The sequence below is a fragment of the Canis lupus genome, chromosome 8 (assembly GCF_048164855.1).
Source record: "Canis lupus baileyi chromosome 8, mCanLup2.hap1, whole genome shotgun sequence".
NCBI lineage: Eukaryota > Metazoa > Chordata > Mammalia > Carnivora > Canidae > Canis > Canis lupus.
In genome coordinates this window covers 51,736,420-51,752,538 of record NC_132845.1, presented here as the reverse complement: position 1 = coordinate 51,752,538, position 16,119 = coordinate 51,736,420, and the positions used below count along the sequence as shown (strand labels likewise).

Below are 16,119 nucleotides of genomic sequence, written 5' to 3'. Positions count from 1 at the left end.
ATGGCCCCTACTGGTCGGCATTTAGATTGTTTCCGGTATTTTTGCTAATATGTGGCAATCTGTAGTGAACCACTATGTGTGTTAATCTTGGGCCCTGAGTCCTAGGGTTTCTGTAAGAAACTTGTAGGATTCCAGGAAGTGGTGTGCTGGGTGCTAGGGTTCTCATAAGACATTTTCTATGTGAATGCGCATTACTCTTTGGGCTGAGTGGCAAGCAAGAGCCCAGAGACTGCTCATGTCATTAATTGTCACCACAACCTGGTGAAGTAGGTGGTGTTATAATTCTCCTCCCTTCCAGATGAGGAAAACTGAGCCTCGCCTAACCTTATTTGGCCGGAGGCTGTGGATCTGAGATTCAGCCTCTGGTCTTAAGGATTCCAGAGTTCACTGTATTCAGCAACTTCTAGGCATGTGACTCATCAGTTTCCACAAGAAATGTGTGTGGAAACAGCCCTGATTTAGTGGACCTGGTTCTGTGGCCTTGGCAGGTGCTGGCCATTCTGGTGAGAAATTGTCCTGTTTGTTTCCAGGCTCCTAGTGACCTACTGTTCCTCTTGGAAGCTGATTCAGTGCTGGGGACAGCAGGAATTTGCCATTCCTGATAACGTTCTGGGGATCGTCTATGGGCAAACCATTTGCTGGATTGGAGCCTTTTTCTCACCTCTTCTCCCTGCAATTGCAACCTTAAAATTCATTATCATCTTTTATGTGAAAGAGGTAAGGAGAGAGCAGGGGTGGGGAGCTGATATTCTGGACCATTCTTGATTTAGCAAGGCAGGTCCTGTATTTGCAGCCCATGCACACCCCATCAAACTATCAAAATTACATCCCTTATTTGATAGATATTTTTATTCTGGAAAAAAGACTTTGAATGGATTTCCACATCTTTATAATTTCCAGAGTTTTGTTTAAGGGTTTCTTTTTCTGCTTCTGTGATTTAAATGTTTTTGTAAGTAACCATCTAAGAGCTGAGCCACAATTGATTCATGAGATGACAGTGGCACATTTTAGTGATCACAAAACGTTTAGTTTCACAAAACATTTAAGTTTTTGTTTTTGTTTTAAGATTTTATTTATTTATTCATGAGAGACACAGAGAAAGAGAGGCAGAGACATAGGCAGAGGGAGAAGCAGGCTCCAAGCAGGAAGCCCGATGCAAGACTCGATCCTGGGATCACTCCCTGAGCTGAAGGCAGATGCTCAACTACTGAGCCACCCAGGTGTCCCTATTAATTTAAGTTTTGCAATTTTCCATCTGGATGTTGGAGCCAGTGAATTTATTTTCAGTTCTCATTTATTTGTGTAGCTCCTCAAATGGCTCGCAGATCTCCAAGCATTGTGCCTGAGATATGTGCTTATTGGGTAGAGTCGCCCTGAGGAGGACTAACTGATCTGGGCTTATTAACTGAGCTTCTTCTTCTTCTTCTTTTTTTTTTTTTTTTTTATTAGAGAGGCAATCTATGCTCACTATTAAACTATATACAGGGGCGCCTGGGTGGTGCAGTCGGTTGAGTGTCCTACTCGGTTTCAGCTCAGGTCATGATCTCAGGATCATGAGATTGAGCTCCGCTTCTGGCTCTGCATTCAGTGCAGAATCTACTTGAGATTCTTTTTGCCTCTCCCTCTGCCCCTGCCTCCCCACCACCACACTCTCTCTCTCTCTCTCTCTCTCTCAAAGTAAATAAATCTTAAAAAAAAAAAAAAAAACTTGGGCAGTCAGGGTGGTTCAGCGGTTTAGCGCTACCTTCATCCCAGGGCATGATCCTGGAGACCCAGGATAGAGTCCTGCATCGGCTCCCTGCATGGAGCCTGCTTCTCCCTCCGCCTGTATCTCTGCCTCTCTCTCTCTCTCTCTCTCTCTCTCTCTGTGTCACTCATGAATAAATAAAATCTTAAAAAAAAAAACACTTTATAAACTATATTCAGATATGTATATGGTGACTTCGATCTCTTCTTCCAGAGATTCCCTCTGTTAACAGGCCCCATGCTCACTAATTACCTATTATGCCAAGCCCTAAGGATTCAGAAGTGGAAATAATAATAATAATAGTAGTATTAATAATGATGACAGTAATCATGGTTGTTAGAATACCATGTGGCCCCCACTCTGCTGAATACTTTACACAGGTTATCATGTAATGCTTACACACATCTTTTGAAGTAGGTACTAATACTAGCCATATTTTATAAATTAGGAAGCTGAAGTTCAGAGAGGTTAAGTAACTGGTCCAAGGTCACATAGCTTATGAGTGACTCCAGATGTACTTCACTCTAGAACCTAAGCTATTTATTTATTATTATTTATTTTTAATATGAGAGAGAGAGAGCACCAGTGGTGGGGAGGGGCAGAGGGAGAGAGAGAAGCAGACTCCCCGCTGAGCAGGGAGCCTGATGCAGGACTCCATCCCAGGACCCTGAGACCACGACCCAAGCTGAAGGTAGACGCTCAACCAACTTAGCAACCCAGGCACTGTGAACTTAAGGTATTGAATACTTAAGTAAGCAGAGCCTTGAATTGGGCCATACTTCCTACCCAGATGTTTTGGCTTTTGAAGAATGTTCTGGTGCTTTCTCATGTGGAAACTTCCATTGGTCAAAGACACCAAAGGAAAGAAGGGTATGAGAAAACTTAGAAGAACTTTTTCCTTTTCCAGAAAATATTAGTCACCCAGTGCTTTCCTTGTGTTTGGCCAAATAAAGACGTGTGGGGGTAACAGAATAGGTCATGGGCACTGGGCTGAGTTCTGACACTACAGGCCTGACCAGCCAGCCACCCCCAAACAGGACATCAGGGGTCCTTGGTACTCATTACCATCCAGCTCATGAGATTTTCTGGGCAGCTAAAGTCAGAACAGCTTGGGTCCTCCTCCCCATAAAGTAGTTTTTAAAAATATTAAGGAGAGGGGCACCTGGGTGGCTCAGTGGTTGAGCATCTGCCTTCAGCTCAAGGAGCGATCCCGGAGTCCTGGGATCGAGTCCTCCATCGGGCTCCTGCATGGACCCTGCTTCTCCCTATGCCTATGTCTCTGCCTCTCTTTTTCTCTGTGTCTCTCATGAATAAATAAATAAAATTGTTTTTAAAAATTTTTTAAATATTAAGGAGAAATTTTATGCCTGTTACTATCCCCTCACCCCTTTCCACTTGGTATTTCTACAAGTCTTTTTTTGCCTCGATACAAATATTTGTTTTTATTTTTTATTTTAATTTTCTTAAAATATTTTATTTATTTGAGATAGAGAAAGCATGAGAGAGTGAGTGAGAGAGCAGAGGGAGAGGCAGAGGGAGTAGCAGACTGACTCCCTGCTGAGCAGGGAGCCTGACATGGGACTCAATCCCAGGACCCTGAAATCATGACCTGAGCTGAAGGTAGACACTTAACCAACTGAGCCACCCAGGCACCCCAGAAATATTTCCTTTTAATATGGAGGAAAAATAAATATGCTTTTTTAAAAATTGAAACAAAATCTCCCTTAACTTGTTATAGGTTATTGTAAATCCATTTAATACATATTTAAACTCCTATAAGGAATACTTTTTTTTTTTTTAAAGATTTATTTATTTATTCATTCAGAGAGAGCAAGAGAGAGGCAGAGACACAGGCAGACGGAGAAGCAGGCTCCATGCAGGGAGCCCGACATGGGACTCGATCCTGGGTCTCCAGGATCACTCCCTGGGCTAAAGGCGGCACCAAACTGCTGAGCCACCAGGGCTGCCCAAGTACTACTTTTTTTAAAACTTAACAAGGGAGCTTGTGTGTCTCATGAATAAATAAATTCTTAAAAAAAAAAAAAAAAAAAACGTAAACATCACATAGCACACTTCACAGTGCTGTGCAGGATGTAGAGCTCTCTCACCCTAAGGGTTACACGGTTTCCCACTGTCCAGATGCGCTTCAACCTTCAAGTGGCCCCTGTTGATTGCTACTTAGGTTGCTTCCAGTTATTCCCAGATATCAACAACTGTGGCAGTAAACATCCATTCATATGTATTTTGGCTCCTTTATTCTGTTTTCTCATCTGGATGAATTTCCCCAGGATTAGGGCCTGGGTTAAACATGTTTCATTTTGACTACCCTCTGGAAAAGTCATACCAGTTTACATTCCCACTGGAACGTATGAATGTGCTCATTTATCATACTTTTTTCTCTCTCTTTCTCTCCGTTTAGGTGAGTCTTCTTTATACCTGCAGACCCTCCCCAAGGCAGTTCAGAGCATCCAATTCTAATTTCTTCTTCCTGTTGGTGCTGTTGATCGGACTGTGTTTGGCAATAATACCTCTGACAATCAGCATGGCACGGTAAATATGACTTTGTTTTCTAGAACATTTGCTTGCTTCTTGACATGGTCTCTCTCTCTTTTTTTTAAGAGTTTAGTTATTTATTCATGAGAGACACACAGAGAGAGGCAGAGACACAGGCAGAGGGAGGAGTAGGCTCCCTGCAGGAGCCTGATGTGGGACTCGATCCCAGGATTCCAGGATCATGACCTGAGCTGAAGGCAGACACTCAACAGCTGAGCCACCCAGGCATCCTGACATGTCCCTCTTTTATAGTAAAGGGTCCCTTGCATTCTTTATTAGCTCTCCTCATGGTACTTCGCCTGCAGAAGTCAGTAAGTGAGTTTTGGTAGCCAGGCCCACCTTTATTTTGAAATCTCACTTGGGACACTGGAATGTCTTGGCCCACTTCCAGAATTTGGGCTTGCAGTGTTGCCATTGCTTTAGAGAGTGTCCTACCCTACTCCCTTATCCTTGTGCCTTTCTTCTAGTCTCCTTTTGGATGATTTCTTTGTTTCTGATTATAAAAATAATACATGCTCCCTATAGAAGACTTGGAGTGTCTTCAGTGTGACAAGCACTGCGCTAGGGGTATAGAGATGATTCAAACATGGCACAAAGAAGTAGAGTCTAGTGTAGAATTTGGTAAGAGCAGACATGCTTAAGACTAAGAATCAGAAGTTGAGGGTTCAAACCCCAGTGGCCCTACTTCCTAGGAATATAACTATTTATACCAAAGGCCGGCAAACATTTCCTGTAAAGGGCAAGCTTACCTAATATTTAGGCTTTGTGGGCTATATGATGTCGATAGCAACTGTTCAACTCTTTTGTGGCATCATGAAAGCAACATAGACAAGATATAAACTAATGGGCATGAGGCTGTGCTCCATTAAAACTTTATTTATCAAAAAACAGATGGTGGGCCAGATTTGGTCCATGGGCTATAGTTTACCAATCTGTCTGACTTATAGTCTTATGGAATTCCATTTCTTCATCTTTAAATTAAAATTCTTGAACTTTGAATCTGTCTCTTAGATTTTATTTTTTAACCAATTTGAGTGTATATATTTTTTATTGTTTTTTGTTATAGTTATAGATGTTATGTAAAAAGTCAAACAGTACAAAAGGGTGTAAATTAAAGAGGAAAATTTTCTCCATATCCTCCCTTCTTGGTTCCATTCTACCAAGGTAACCACCATTAATATTTTATGAATACTTCCAGAAATTCATACAAACAATGTATTTATTCTTAAAAAACACATACGGAGGGGCAGCCTGGGTGGCTCAGCAGTTTAGCGCCACCTTCAGCCCAGGGCCTGATCCTGGAGACCTGGGATCGAGTCCCATATCGGGCTCCCTGCATGGAGCCTGCTTCTCCCTCTGCCTGTGTATCTGCCTCTCTCTCTCTGTGTCTCATGAATAAATAAAATCTTTAAAAAAAAAAAAAAAAAAAAAAAACCACATACGGAATAATGCTGTAATCATGTTTGGTTGTTGTTTTTTTTTTCATGTAATTTTATATTGTGCCCTTTTTTATGCCAGCACATATAGAACTCTTATTGTTTTAAAATGTTTTTTAGCTTTGATTTTATATATAATAAATACATTCACATGGCACAAAATTTTTTTTAAAAAAGCATAAGAGTATATATGATGGAAATTCATTTTCCAGTCCTTTTTCCCAACTACTTAGTTTCTGTTTGGGAACCAGTCATTTCACATCTCTGTGTCTCTTTCAGTGGTTTTTTAGTATTCTGTTTTGTGAATGGATCATAAATTGCTCATCCATTTTCTTAAGCAATAGTTAGGTTGCTTCCAAGAATGTTTTTTTAATCTATAGAGAGGGGCAGTGGAAAATCTTATACACAGAACTTTCTGATGTGAATGTAGGCAATTCTTTTAGGCCTTAATTACAAAATTTTTCCATTGTAATTTTATTTAAATTTTCCCCACTTTTTATTTTGAATAATTTTAAATCTGTAGAAAAGTTAGAAAAATAGCAATAGTGAACACTCCTCTACCTTTCACTGGATGTCGCAGTTGTTAACATTTTGCTACATTTGTTTTCTCTCTCTGCATACATTTTTTTGTGTGTGCTGACCTATTTGAAATTGGTATAGGCATCATGACATACCTAAGTAATAGCTTCAGCCACCCTCTTTTGAGATCTGGTGGTGCACAGAAGATTGGAGCTCAATACTTGAGTGTGCAGCTCCTAAAAATAAGAGCATCCTCCTTCCCATGCATGCATCATAACATTATTATATCTAATTAATATTAATGTCATATTTCTACTTTTTCAAATATCTCCAGTTGTCCCGAAATAGTCTTTTATAGCCTTATTTTTAAAATGAGGCTCTTTTGAGTTTTTTTTTTTTTTTAAGATTTTATTTATTTATTCATGAGAGACACAGAGAGGCAGAGGGAGAAGCAGGCCCCATGCAGGGGCCCCAAAGTGAGATTCAATCCCGGGACTCCAGGATCATGCCCTGAGCCAAAGGCAGATGCTCAACCACTGAGCCATCCAGGTGCCCCAACATTTTTGCCCTTAATGTACTAAAAGGCCCTTATGAACAGGCAGTTCCTCACAGGTCATGATAACAAGCATATGGGCGTGCAGAGGAGAGAGGCTCAGCCTGGGCTACATGCATCACCCTGAGCCCCATGGTCTGTATCCCAGCAGCATCCCTTCCTCGAAAGCCTGTGGGCCATTCACCAACTTCAACACCACCTGGGAGGTGGTTCCCAAGACGGTGAGCACCTTTCCCAGCTCACTGCAGTCCCTGGTCTATGGCGTCACATCGGAAGCCTTCGCAGTGCCTTTCTTCATGATCATCTGGTAAGAACTGCCTAGACCCTTGCAGATATTCTCCATTGAGGTACAGGGACCCTTCTCTACTGGGAAGTGAGAGCTCATTTGCTACATGTGATAAGTTACCAAACCTCTGTGAGCCTCAGTTACCATCTTTAAAATGGGCATCATAATAGTGAGTTCTTTTTAAGATTTTATGTAGTTATTTATTTATTTAGAGAGAAAGTATGCATGCGTGAATGGGGGAGAAGTAAGAGGAGGGGGAGAGAATCCCAAGCAAACTCCATGCTGAGTGGGGAGCTGGCCATAGGACTCAATCTCACAACCTTGAAATCATGACCCGAGCTGAAACCAAGAGTGGGAAGCCACCCAGAGGTTCCATAATAGTGATTCTTTTTTTTTTTTTTTAAGATTTTATTTATTTATTCATGAGAGACACAGAGAGAGGCAGAGACACAGGCAGAGGGAGAAGCTGGCTCCCTGCAGGGAGCCCGACATGGGACTCGATCCCGGGTCTCCAGGATCAGGCCCTGGGCCAAAGGTGGCACTAGACCGCTGAGCCACCCAGGCTGCCCAATAGTGATTCTTTAAGAAGGTCACTGAGTGAGTTCAGTAAGATCCTGCAGCTAAAGCACTTAGCCCAATGCCCGACATAAAAATTCAATAAACATTGCTAAATAATATTCCTGATTATTTATAAGATCACTTGCTCTTTGATAAAGGAAGTGATTACTGGGCAGAGAGAAGAGCACCAGATTAGAAATATGCACTTGAACCCTGGCAATACTACTTGTACCTAGTATGCGTCCTCTCTGTGCCTCAGTTTCCTCACCTGGAAAACGAGAGTAAGAATAGCATAGGTTGTAAGAAGAAGGAAGTATGGTTAACAAAGTGAAATGCGTTAGCAGAGGACCTGGCCCTTGGTAAAAAGGCTCAGTAAATGATAGGTATTGTATGTCAGGGTGACAAGTCTTTTCTGCAAGTGAATCATATTCAGTGTTAAAGTAATTATTGAAAAAAAAATAATTATTGGGCCAGCTGGATGGCTCATTTGGTTAAATGTCTGACTCTTGATCTCAGCTCAGGTCTCAATCTCAGGATTGTGAGTTCAAGTCCCACACTGGGCTCCACCCTGGGTGTAGAGTCTACATTAAAAAAGAAAAAAAAGAGTAAAAAAAAAGTAATTCTAGTCACAGGTGTGCATTGAAATCTTAGTGTGTGCTGGGTGTTGTTCTAATTACAGTCTATCCTCATTATTCATGGATTCCATTTTTTGTTTGTGTATTGTAAATATGCCTACTTGCTAAACTGCCCAAATCAGTACTCAAGGCAGTTTCATGGTCATTTGTGGACTCAGAGTAACAAAAACTTTGAATCACCCAAAAAGCACTGTCTTAGCCTGTTTGGGCTGCTATAACAAAATATCATAGGTGAGGTGGCTTATAAACAACAGGAATTTATTTCTTACAATTCTGGAGGCTGCAAGTCCAAGATCAAGGTGTGAGTGAGCATGGTTAGGTGAGATCCCTGTTCAGGCTTGCAGACTTCTCTTTTCCTCACATAGCAGAAGAGATGACTAGCTCTTTGGGGTCCCTTTATCAGGGCGCTGATCCCACTTGTGAGGGCTCTGTCCTCATGTCTTAATCACCTCCCAAAGGCCCCTGCTTTCTAATATCATCACCTCGGGATTAAGATTTCAACATATGTTCTTGGGGAGGGGGGTTGGGCCCAGAGATTCACACCATAGCATGCATGTTACCAGCTGGAGTCAACGCAATAGGCTGCCTTCTTGCTTCACCTCTCGTACTATACTTAAGTGTCCTTTTGTGATCTATATGGGACCTAAGTTTCTTGCATTTTGTGCTTTGGGTGGGTCATTTCACAGTAGAAAATGGCCATGAGCATAGTGCTGAAGTGCTTCGAGTCATTCCTAAGTCCAAGAGGGCTGTGATGTGCCTTACAAAGAAAATAGGTGTGTTAGATAAGCTTCATTGAGATGTGTTATAGTTCTGGTGACAGAGTTCAATGTTAAGGAATCAACAATAGTATTTAAATAAGGTTTTTTTTTCTTTTTAATTATTTATTTATTCATGAGAGACACAGAGAGAGGCAGAGACATAGGCAGAGGGAGAAGCAGGCTCCTGGTGGAGAGCCCGATGTGGGACTCAGTCCCAGGACCCTAGGATCATGACCTGAGCTGAAGGCAGATCCTCAACCACTGAGCCACCCAGCTGCCCCTAGATAAGGTGTCCTTAAACAGAAACTAGGTTATTATTGATAACTTTCTTTCTCAATAAATATGAAACATAAAACAAGGTATTGATCAGTTGACAAAAATGTTGTGACAGATGACTCCAGGAACCTACCCCCTCCTTGTGTTTCCCCCTACATTCGTTCAGAATTCATTAATTCAGTGTTCCTGGAGACTTTATAGAATATAACTACCACACATAACTGGAATTGACTGTAGCTGGCATATATTAACTGTAATGACATCACTGCAATTATGATACAGATATTCTTACAGTAAAACCCTACCACCATGTAAGAAGTGAACCCCCAAAATTAATTTATTAAAAGCAGGGTACTGGGATGCCTGGGTGGCTCAGTGGTTGAGCATCAATAATAAACAGAAAAATAAAAAAAATCTTAAAAAAATAAATAAAAGCAGGATACTTTTTTAAGATTTTATTTATTTATTCATAAGAGACACAAAAAGAGGCAGGGACATAGGCAGAGGGAGAAGCAGGCTCCCTGCAGGGATCCTGATATGGGACTCAATCTTAGGACCCCAGGGTCACAACCTAAGCCAAAGGCAGATGCTCAACCTCTGAGCCACCCAGGTACCCCAAAGGCAGGATATCTTTGATGGAGATTAATAAAATGACTTTGGGAAGCTGTGCAGACAGTCAGGCTGGAATTCTGAGTATCTCAGGTCAGCTACTCCATTCTAGTGGGTTCGCTTGGCTAGTGCCATCTGGTGGTGGCTACTTGATCTGGCCATACTTGTCCTGTGGCCATGGTGTCTTCCAGAAGAGTACCATTGATATCAGTGATTCCAGTGGCCCTTATTTCCTTAGCCCTCTACAGGGAGATTGGACAGGAATCCATCTGCCCTTCATGGAATGTAATGAAGTTGCCTTCTGTTTTCTTGGGGGGCTCATTCTCTGCCCCTCTCCCCCAAAGATAATAACTTCAACCACCCCCATTTTGAGATTTGGGACCTCGCAGAAGATAGGAACTAGTTGCCAATTGCTTTTATCCAAAGACGTATTATCCTAGGCTTGTTGTCCCTGGTCTTACTATATTATTCCCATTATACAAATGAGAAAACTAAGGTCAGAGAGGTCTCAACAGTGATCATCCACAGCCAGTTCATTCCCCACTGAGCTGTCTAGACCATTTCCTTCTCTCTCCCTGTCATATCGTGTGTGACAGGAGAACACCAACAGTCTTTAATATTAAGACGTAAGGCATGAATCAGTCTCTGCTACACTGCCAGCTACAAACCCCTCTGGGGCTGGTTTTGATCCCCTCTGCTTGGGAGAGTTTTCTTTCTTTCTTTCCTTCTTTCTTTTTAAAAGATTTTTTAAAAGTAATCTCTGTACCCAATCCAAGGCTCACACCCACAACCCCAGATTTCTCCTTCCTTCCTTCTCCCTCCCACCACTTTCTTTCTTCTTTCCCCTCCATCCATCCATCCGTCCCTTCCTCCCTCCCTCTCCCTTCTCTCTCTCTCTCTCTCACACACAGACGCACACATACAAAAAAATAAACCTGTTCTGGGAAAAGTGGATCCAGCTGTTTTTCCAGTGGCCGTCAAATGGCACAAACTCCCTAGTGACCTCTCCCTTGTGTTGCAGCCTCATCATGTTTTACTTCATCGCCCTGGCCGGAGCACACAAGCGAGTGGTGGTCCAGCTTCGAGAGCAGCTGTCCCTGGTAAGGAAGAACAGGTGCAGAGGGTCATGGCTGAGGACATCTACCCAGGACACCTAACGGAAAGTCGTGCTTTCCCTAGAGAGAGGGAGGAATGCTGGGGCCCTGCTCACCCCTACTTCCCTGAACTGTGAAGGCCAGGCCTTCCCCAGCTTCATCCAGTCACAGGCTCATTCATGCCTTCAACATGTACATTGACCACTACCTGTTCCTCATACTGTGCTGGGATACTGTGGTGACAAAGGATGACGAGACTGCTCAATAGTTAAAAACCATGAATTCCAGTAGCAGTAGCTGCCATGAAGGTAATACGGACGAGGTAGTTAGATGATGAGCAGCCCTCTGCTGCTGTAGATGGTGGCCTCAGAGGGCCTTTTTGAGGAGGTGACATTGGAGCTGAAGCTTGAATGATGAGCCAATTGTGGGAGGTCTCAGGGATGAGAGTAAGAGGCAGAGGGGACAGCGAGAGCACTCCTGGGAGCTGAAGGACAGGTGGCCTGGCTGGAGAGACAAGATGGTGCTGGATTATCAGCTGGGGTCACAGCATAGCCTGAGGGCTCTGCTAACAAGTTTGGGTTTAATTCTGAGTGTGATGGGAAACCAATGAAGTGTGTTAGGTAGCAGCCTAATGTACATTTTTTAAAGATTATTATTTATTTAGCATGTGTGTGCATTTGCGTGTGTGCGAGCCAGTGGGGGTGAGGATGGGGGCAGAGGGAGAGAGAATGTCAAGCAGACTCCACCCATGCGGGGCTCAGTCTCAGGACCCCAAGATCACCACCCCAGTGGAAACCAAGAGTCAGATACTCAACCAACTGTGCCACCCAGGTGCCCCATCAGTCTGATGTGCATTTTTAAAAGATTGTTGGCCATGTTGTGAACAAGGCACTGTGGAGGGGCACAGGTGCTAGAGGCAGACCAGTTTGGAGGCCATTACAACTGTCCATGGTTAGGATCCTTAACCCTGAGTCTGACAGGTAATTGATTAGGTTGCAATGATGATACTTGTTTTCAAATATATTGAACGTGCTCTTGCACTGATTTCTATCTTTAGGAAAGTCGTGACAAGCGTTACCTGATCCAGAAACTCACAGAAGCCCAGAGGGATATGAAGAACCGACTGGATTATCAATGAGGATCCCGCCACGTGTGGCTCATGAGCTGACCTAGTGACCTGCCAAGACTACAGGTCTGGGTTCGGAGCAGAAGTTTTAAAATATATTTTTCTGGAGTTGATGTTTTCTGAAGGTGACTCCATATGTGCAGCTGCGGTGGTGGTATTTTTGGCACCCGGGCCCTATGTAGGGCTTCAGTGACTTAGAAAAAGCAGGTTCAAACCAAGTGTTTGCATATAGACCAGCAGCTTAGTGACTCTCCCTCAAAACTAACTTATTAAGCTGTTAGAACAAAGACTGAGGAAAGAGAGCCCTTTTATATTTCCAAAAGCTTATTTATGTTGTCTTTTACAGTTAACTGTAGAGGTCACCTGTTCATGAGGCTGGTTTCTTTGGAACCAGGTTCTGGGGGTTTAGGAGAGAAGTGTTCCTTAAGAGGTAGTTACCTCTTTGAATGATTCTGTAGATTTAAAAGGAGACCAGATTCTTCCTTTTTTTCATAAAGAGAAATCCTTGAATTGGGATGTTTGGAACAGATGGTGGAAACATGGGAGAGGATGGTTGTGTAATCCTAGCTACCTGGTTGTAATATGAGAGAGAAAAGGCATTCCTGTGGTGTGAATAAGCAGGAATACCTGGATTAAGCTTTAGGAGGAGGGGAACAGCCGCAGATTGAGGGCCTTGACGTCTTAGCTTCCTGGGCATTTTGCTGCAGCCTTCTTACTCAGGGGAAGCTGCCTCTATGGTGCTGAGTCCCTTCTGGGCCTACGTTCCAAAGACTTAGTAGAGGGCTCTGGGTCATCAAAATTAAGAGGCAAAATTTCAGGTCTTCCAAATGCCATTTCCCTTGCTGCCCTGAGGTCTCCATTTCTGACAGACACTTCACATTTTGGAGCCTGGCATAGAGGGGCAGTTCAGTATATCCAGGGAGCACAGAGCTCCACAGTTTATGTGCATGATGTGTGTTGGAAGAGGTGGGTTGCAGCATCAGACCAACCTGAGTGTCCTAGAACATACAATGCCAGTGTCTTCCAGGCACATATGCATATATATAGGGCTATTGTTTTCTTGTGCCTAAAATTTTTAGTTTTATTTTACAAAGTATGCACAGTATTGCTTAAGGTTTCCGTTATAGTAAGAAAAAAGAAAAAAAAAAAAAAACATGTGCAATAAATACCTCAGCATAAACTTACCTGAAATTGATAGCTCTGAACCTTTTAATAGAAGTCTAAATTATTTCACATCATCAGTTCTCATCCTAATATCTTCAGAATCTTTTCCAAAGTACTTAGTTTTAGAACAGACTGAGCCTTTCTTCTGTTGTTTTCCTTACTTTCACTGGCTCGAAACCTTTTCCTAGGGAGGATCCTGGAGTTTAAAGCTGAGTACATGTTCTAGAAAGCTGCTGCTATGAGTATTTCCCACCCGCACCCCTGCCCTCCATTACTCAAAAATGATTGCCTCCTTGCTCTGAGGAGCAGAGCAAGCTTGCTATAGCTTCACATTTCTGTATATTTGCCCCTTTGCCATCTCATTTTCTTGGTCTTCCCCCAACATTAGCATTAACATGGGATTATTTATGTACCTGTGAAACTGATGAGTTTTTCAAGCTAATAATAACTAGTATCATGGAATTTTGAGTAACCAAAAGTTCACTCTATCCTCACTTGAAAAAAATTCTTATTGTTGGCCTTTTTGCCTAGCACACTTATGTTTTTGCCTTCACCATGCCTCTGAGGACAGTCAAGTTGTGTTGTGTGTGCGTGTGTGTGCGTATGTATGTAAGTGTGTGAGATGGAAACTGTTTTCTTTCCCTATTATAAAGTTGATACTGGTATATGTTAATATGTTTATTTGGTTAATGAATGAATTTGGTTAATGTATGCTAATATAGTCATTTTGGTTACATGCTGCTGATTTACATACCTTTTACTTGAATGTTTTTATATATTTTGATAACTTTAATGACTTCAAGTGATGTCTGTATAATTGCTGAAGCACAGATCTCTAACAAATGTGCCTTAAAACTACTGATTAAACAGTATCTTGAAGGTTTAAAAACGTGTTTGTGTATATTTGAATTCATGGAGGTTTCTTGTCATCGCAATCAAGCGATCATGGAAAACTGTAACAGTTTGTAAAGTTGCTCTTTGCCTCTTCCTAAAATCACAGAACTATTTAATGCAATCACCAGATGAGTGCTTTTAAGACTCCTTGACTCCAAGGAGGAGTCTATGTGTGTTTTATACTAAAAAGACATAGGTTGGGGCGCCTGGGTGGCTCAGTGGTTGAACATCTGCCTTTGGCTCCTGTCATGATCCTGGGGTCCTGGGATCAAATCCCTCATCGGGCTCCCTGCAGGGAGCCTGCTTCTCCTTCTGCCTATGTCTCTGCCTTTCTGTCTCTCATGAATAAATAAATAAAATCTTTAAAAAAAAAGAGAGAAAAGATATAAATTATTTCAAGCACTCCCCTTCCCACCCCCTATCTCCTTAGAGGGAGCCACTGCTAATGTTTATTCTCCCAGAAAATTATAATACATATTCAAATAGATCCATGTATGTGGTTGAATATATGAAGTATATATTTTTGAGCTTCTCTTTTTTTTTTTTCTTATAGCATCTTAAAGATCTTTCCATATAAATAGTCACTTCATTCTTTTTAATAGCTACACAGCATTCCACCGTATCAGGGTATACTTCCATAAGGGTTAGCTCCTTTTTTTTTTTTAAGATTTTATTTATTCATGAGAGACACAGCGAGAGGCAGAGACACAGGCAGAGGGAGAATCAGGCTCCATGCAGGGAGCCCAATGCAGGACTCGATCCAAGGGCCCCAGGATCACGACCTGAGCTGAAGGCAGATGCTCAACCACTGAGCCACCCAGGTGCCCCAAGGGTTAGCTCCTTGCTAGGCTAGATACTTGGTTCAGCTCACCAACACTGATCCCCATCCATCATCCTGTTACAAACTCGAGGAGCTGGAATCTTAAAAGTCCCTGCAAGCATGTCTCTATTTCTCTGTTCTGCCTTTTTCTCCTAAAGAACAGGTTCTTGTTCTCTATCAAAGCAGGATTCCATATTCTTGAAATCACAAAATATTCTCATCCCAGTGAAAAGCAGAAGTCAATTAGGCAAGTTTTTAGTTTGCATTAACTCTTAAGTGGCAATATGTGATTGCAGCTACTCATGAGTAAATAATGATGGAAAAAGGTATGGGTTTTGCCAGAGTGGAGCTGCAAGGTCTAATCCCTGGGAAGATAGGACTTCTGAATGTGTCTTCTTTACATACGGTATGACTTTATTAGTAAATTCCATCTGGTGTATTTTCTCTCCAATACATAGGGTGGTTGGGACCTGGCATGGCTTTGCTACTTAATTGTATAATTTTGTACAGGTGTCTTCACCTTTCTCAGATAAAATTTCCTTATCTTTAAATGGAAAATAAAACATATATTTACTTTTATTTTTGAGAATGGAGTTAGGGACTAATATGCTTTTTCTTTGTGAAATTTTGTTTTCTCATTATAAAAATACTTGTTGGGTTTTTTTTTTTTAATTAGAGAGATAGAGAGACCACATGAATGGTGGGGGTGGGGGGAGAAGCAGACTACCCACTTAAGGGAGTTAGACTGGGGCTCAATCCCAGGACCCTGAGATCATGACCTGAGCCGAAGGCAGCTGCTTAACTGACTGAGCCACCCAGGCACCCTATTCCCAAATTCTTTTTAAGATATCACAGAGGGAGGGAGGATGGGATGAAAAGAAAGAAAAAAATGTTGGTATTCTCATTTCTTTTTCACTTACTGTGTTTTTCAAAAGTTCTTTATAAGCATTTCAATTGGCTACATAATATAATATCCAGATGGGTCATAATTTTTAACATTCCTTTGCTGCTTAACATTTTGTTTTCAAATTTTCCTGACAATAACTGTGACTTCTATAAATTTTTATTAACTTTTTTTTCTTCTTAGGAGC

The 16,119-nt window shown here is 42.0% G+C and overlaps 1 protein-coding gene across 5 annotated transcripts in view; it reads left to right on the top strand.

Annotated features, from left to right (window-relative positions):
• TMC7 (transmembrane channel like 7) overlaps positions 1 to 16,119 on the top strand; it is a 62,320-nt gene that overhangs the window by 40,587 nt on the left and 5,614 nt on the right. For 2 of the 5 annotated variants that reach the window (XM_072835942.1, XM_072835946.1), the window contains exons 12-16: positions 531 to 717; positions 4,167 to 4,297; positions 6,957 to 7,115; positions 10,952 to 11,030; positions 12,082 to 13,368. In XM_072835942.1, coding sequence (XP_072692043.1) covers positions 531 to 717; positions 4,167 to 4,297; positions 6,957 to 7,115; positions 10,952 to 11,030; positions 12,082 to 12,162 — 637 coding nt within the window. In that variant the 3' untranslated portion in view covers positions 12,163 to 13,368. Of the gene's footprint in view, positions 1 to 530; positions 718 to 4,166; positions 4,298 to 6,867; positions 6,890 to 6,956; positions 7,116 to 10,951; positions 11,031 to 12,081; positions 13,369 to 16,119 lie in introns of those variants that run through there. The other 3 variants (XR_012035538.1, XM_072835943.1, XM_072835945.1) reach the window with 3 other exon arrangements.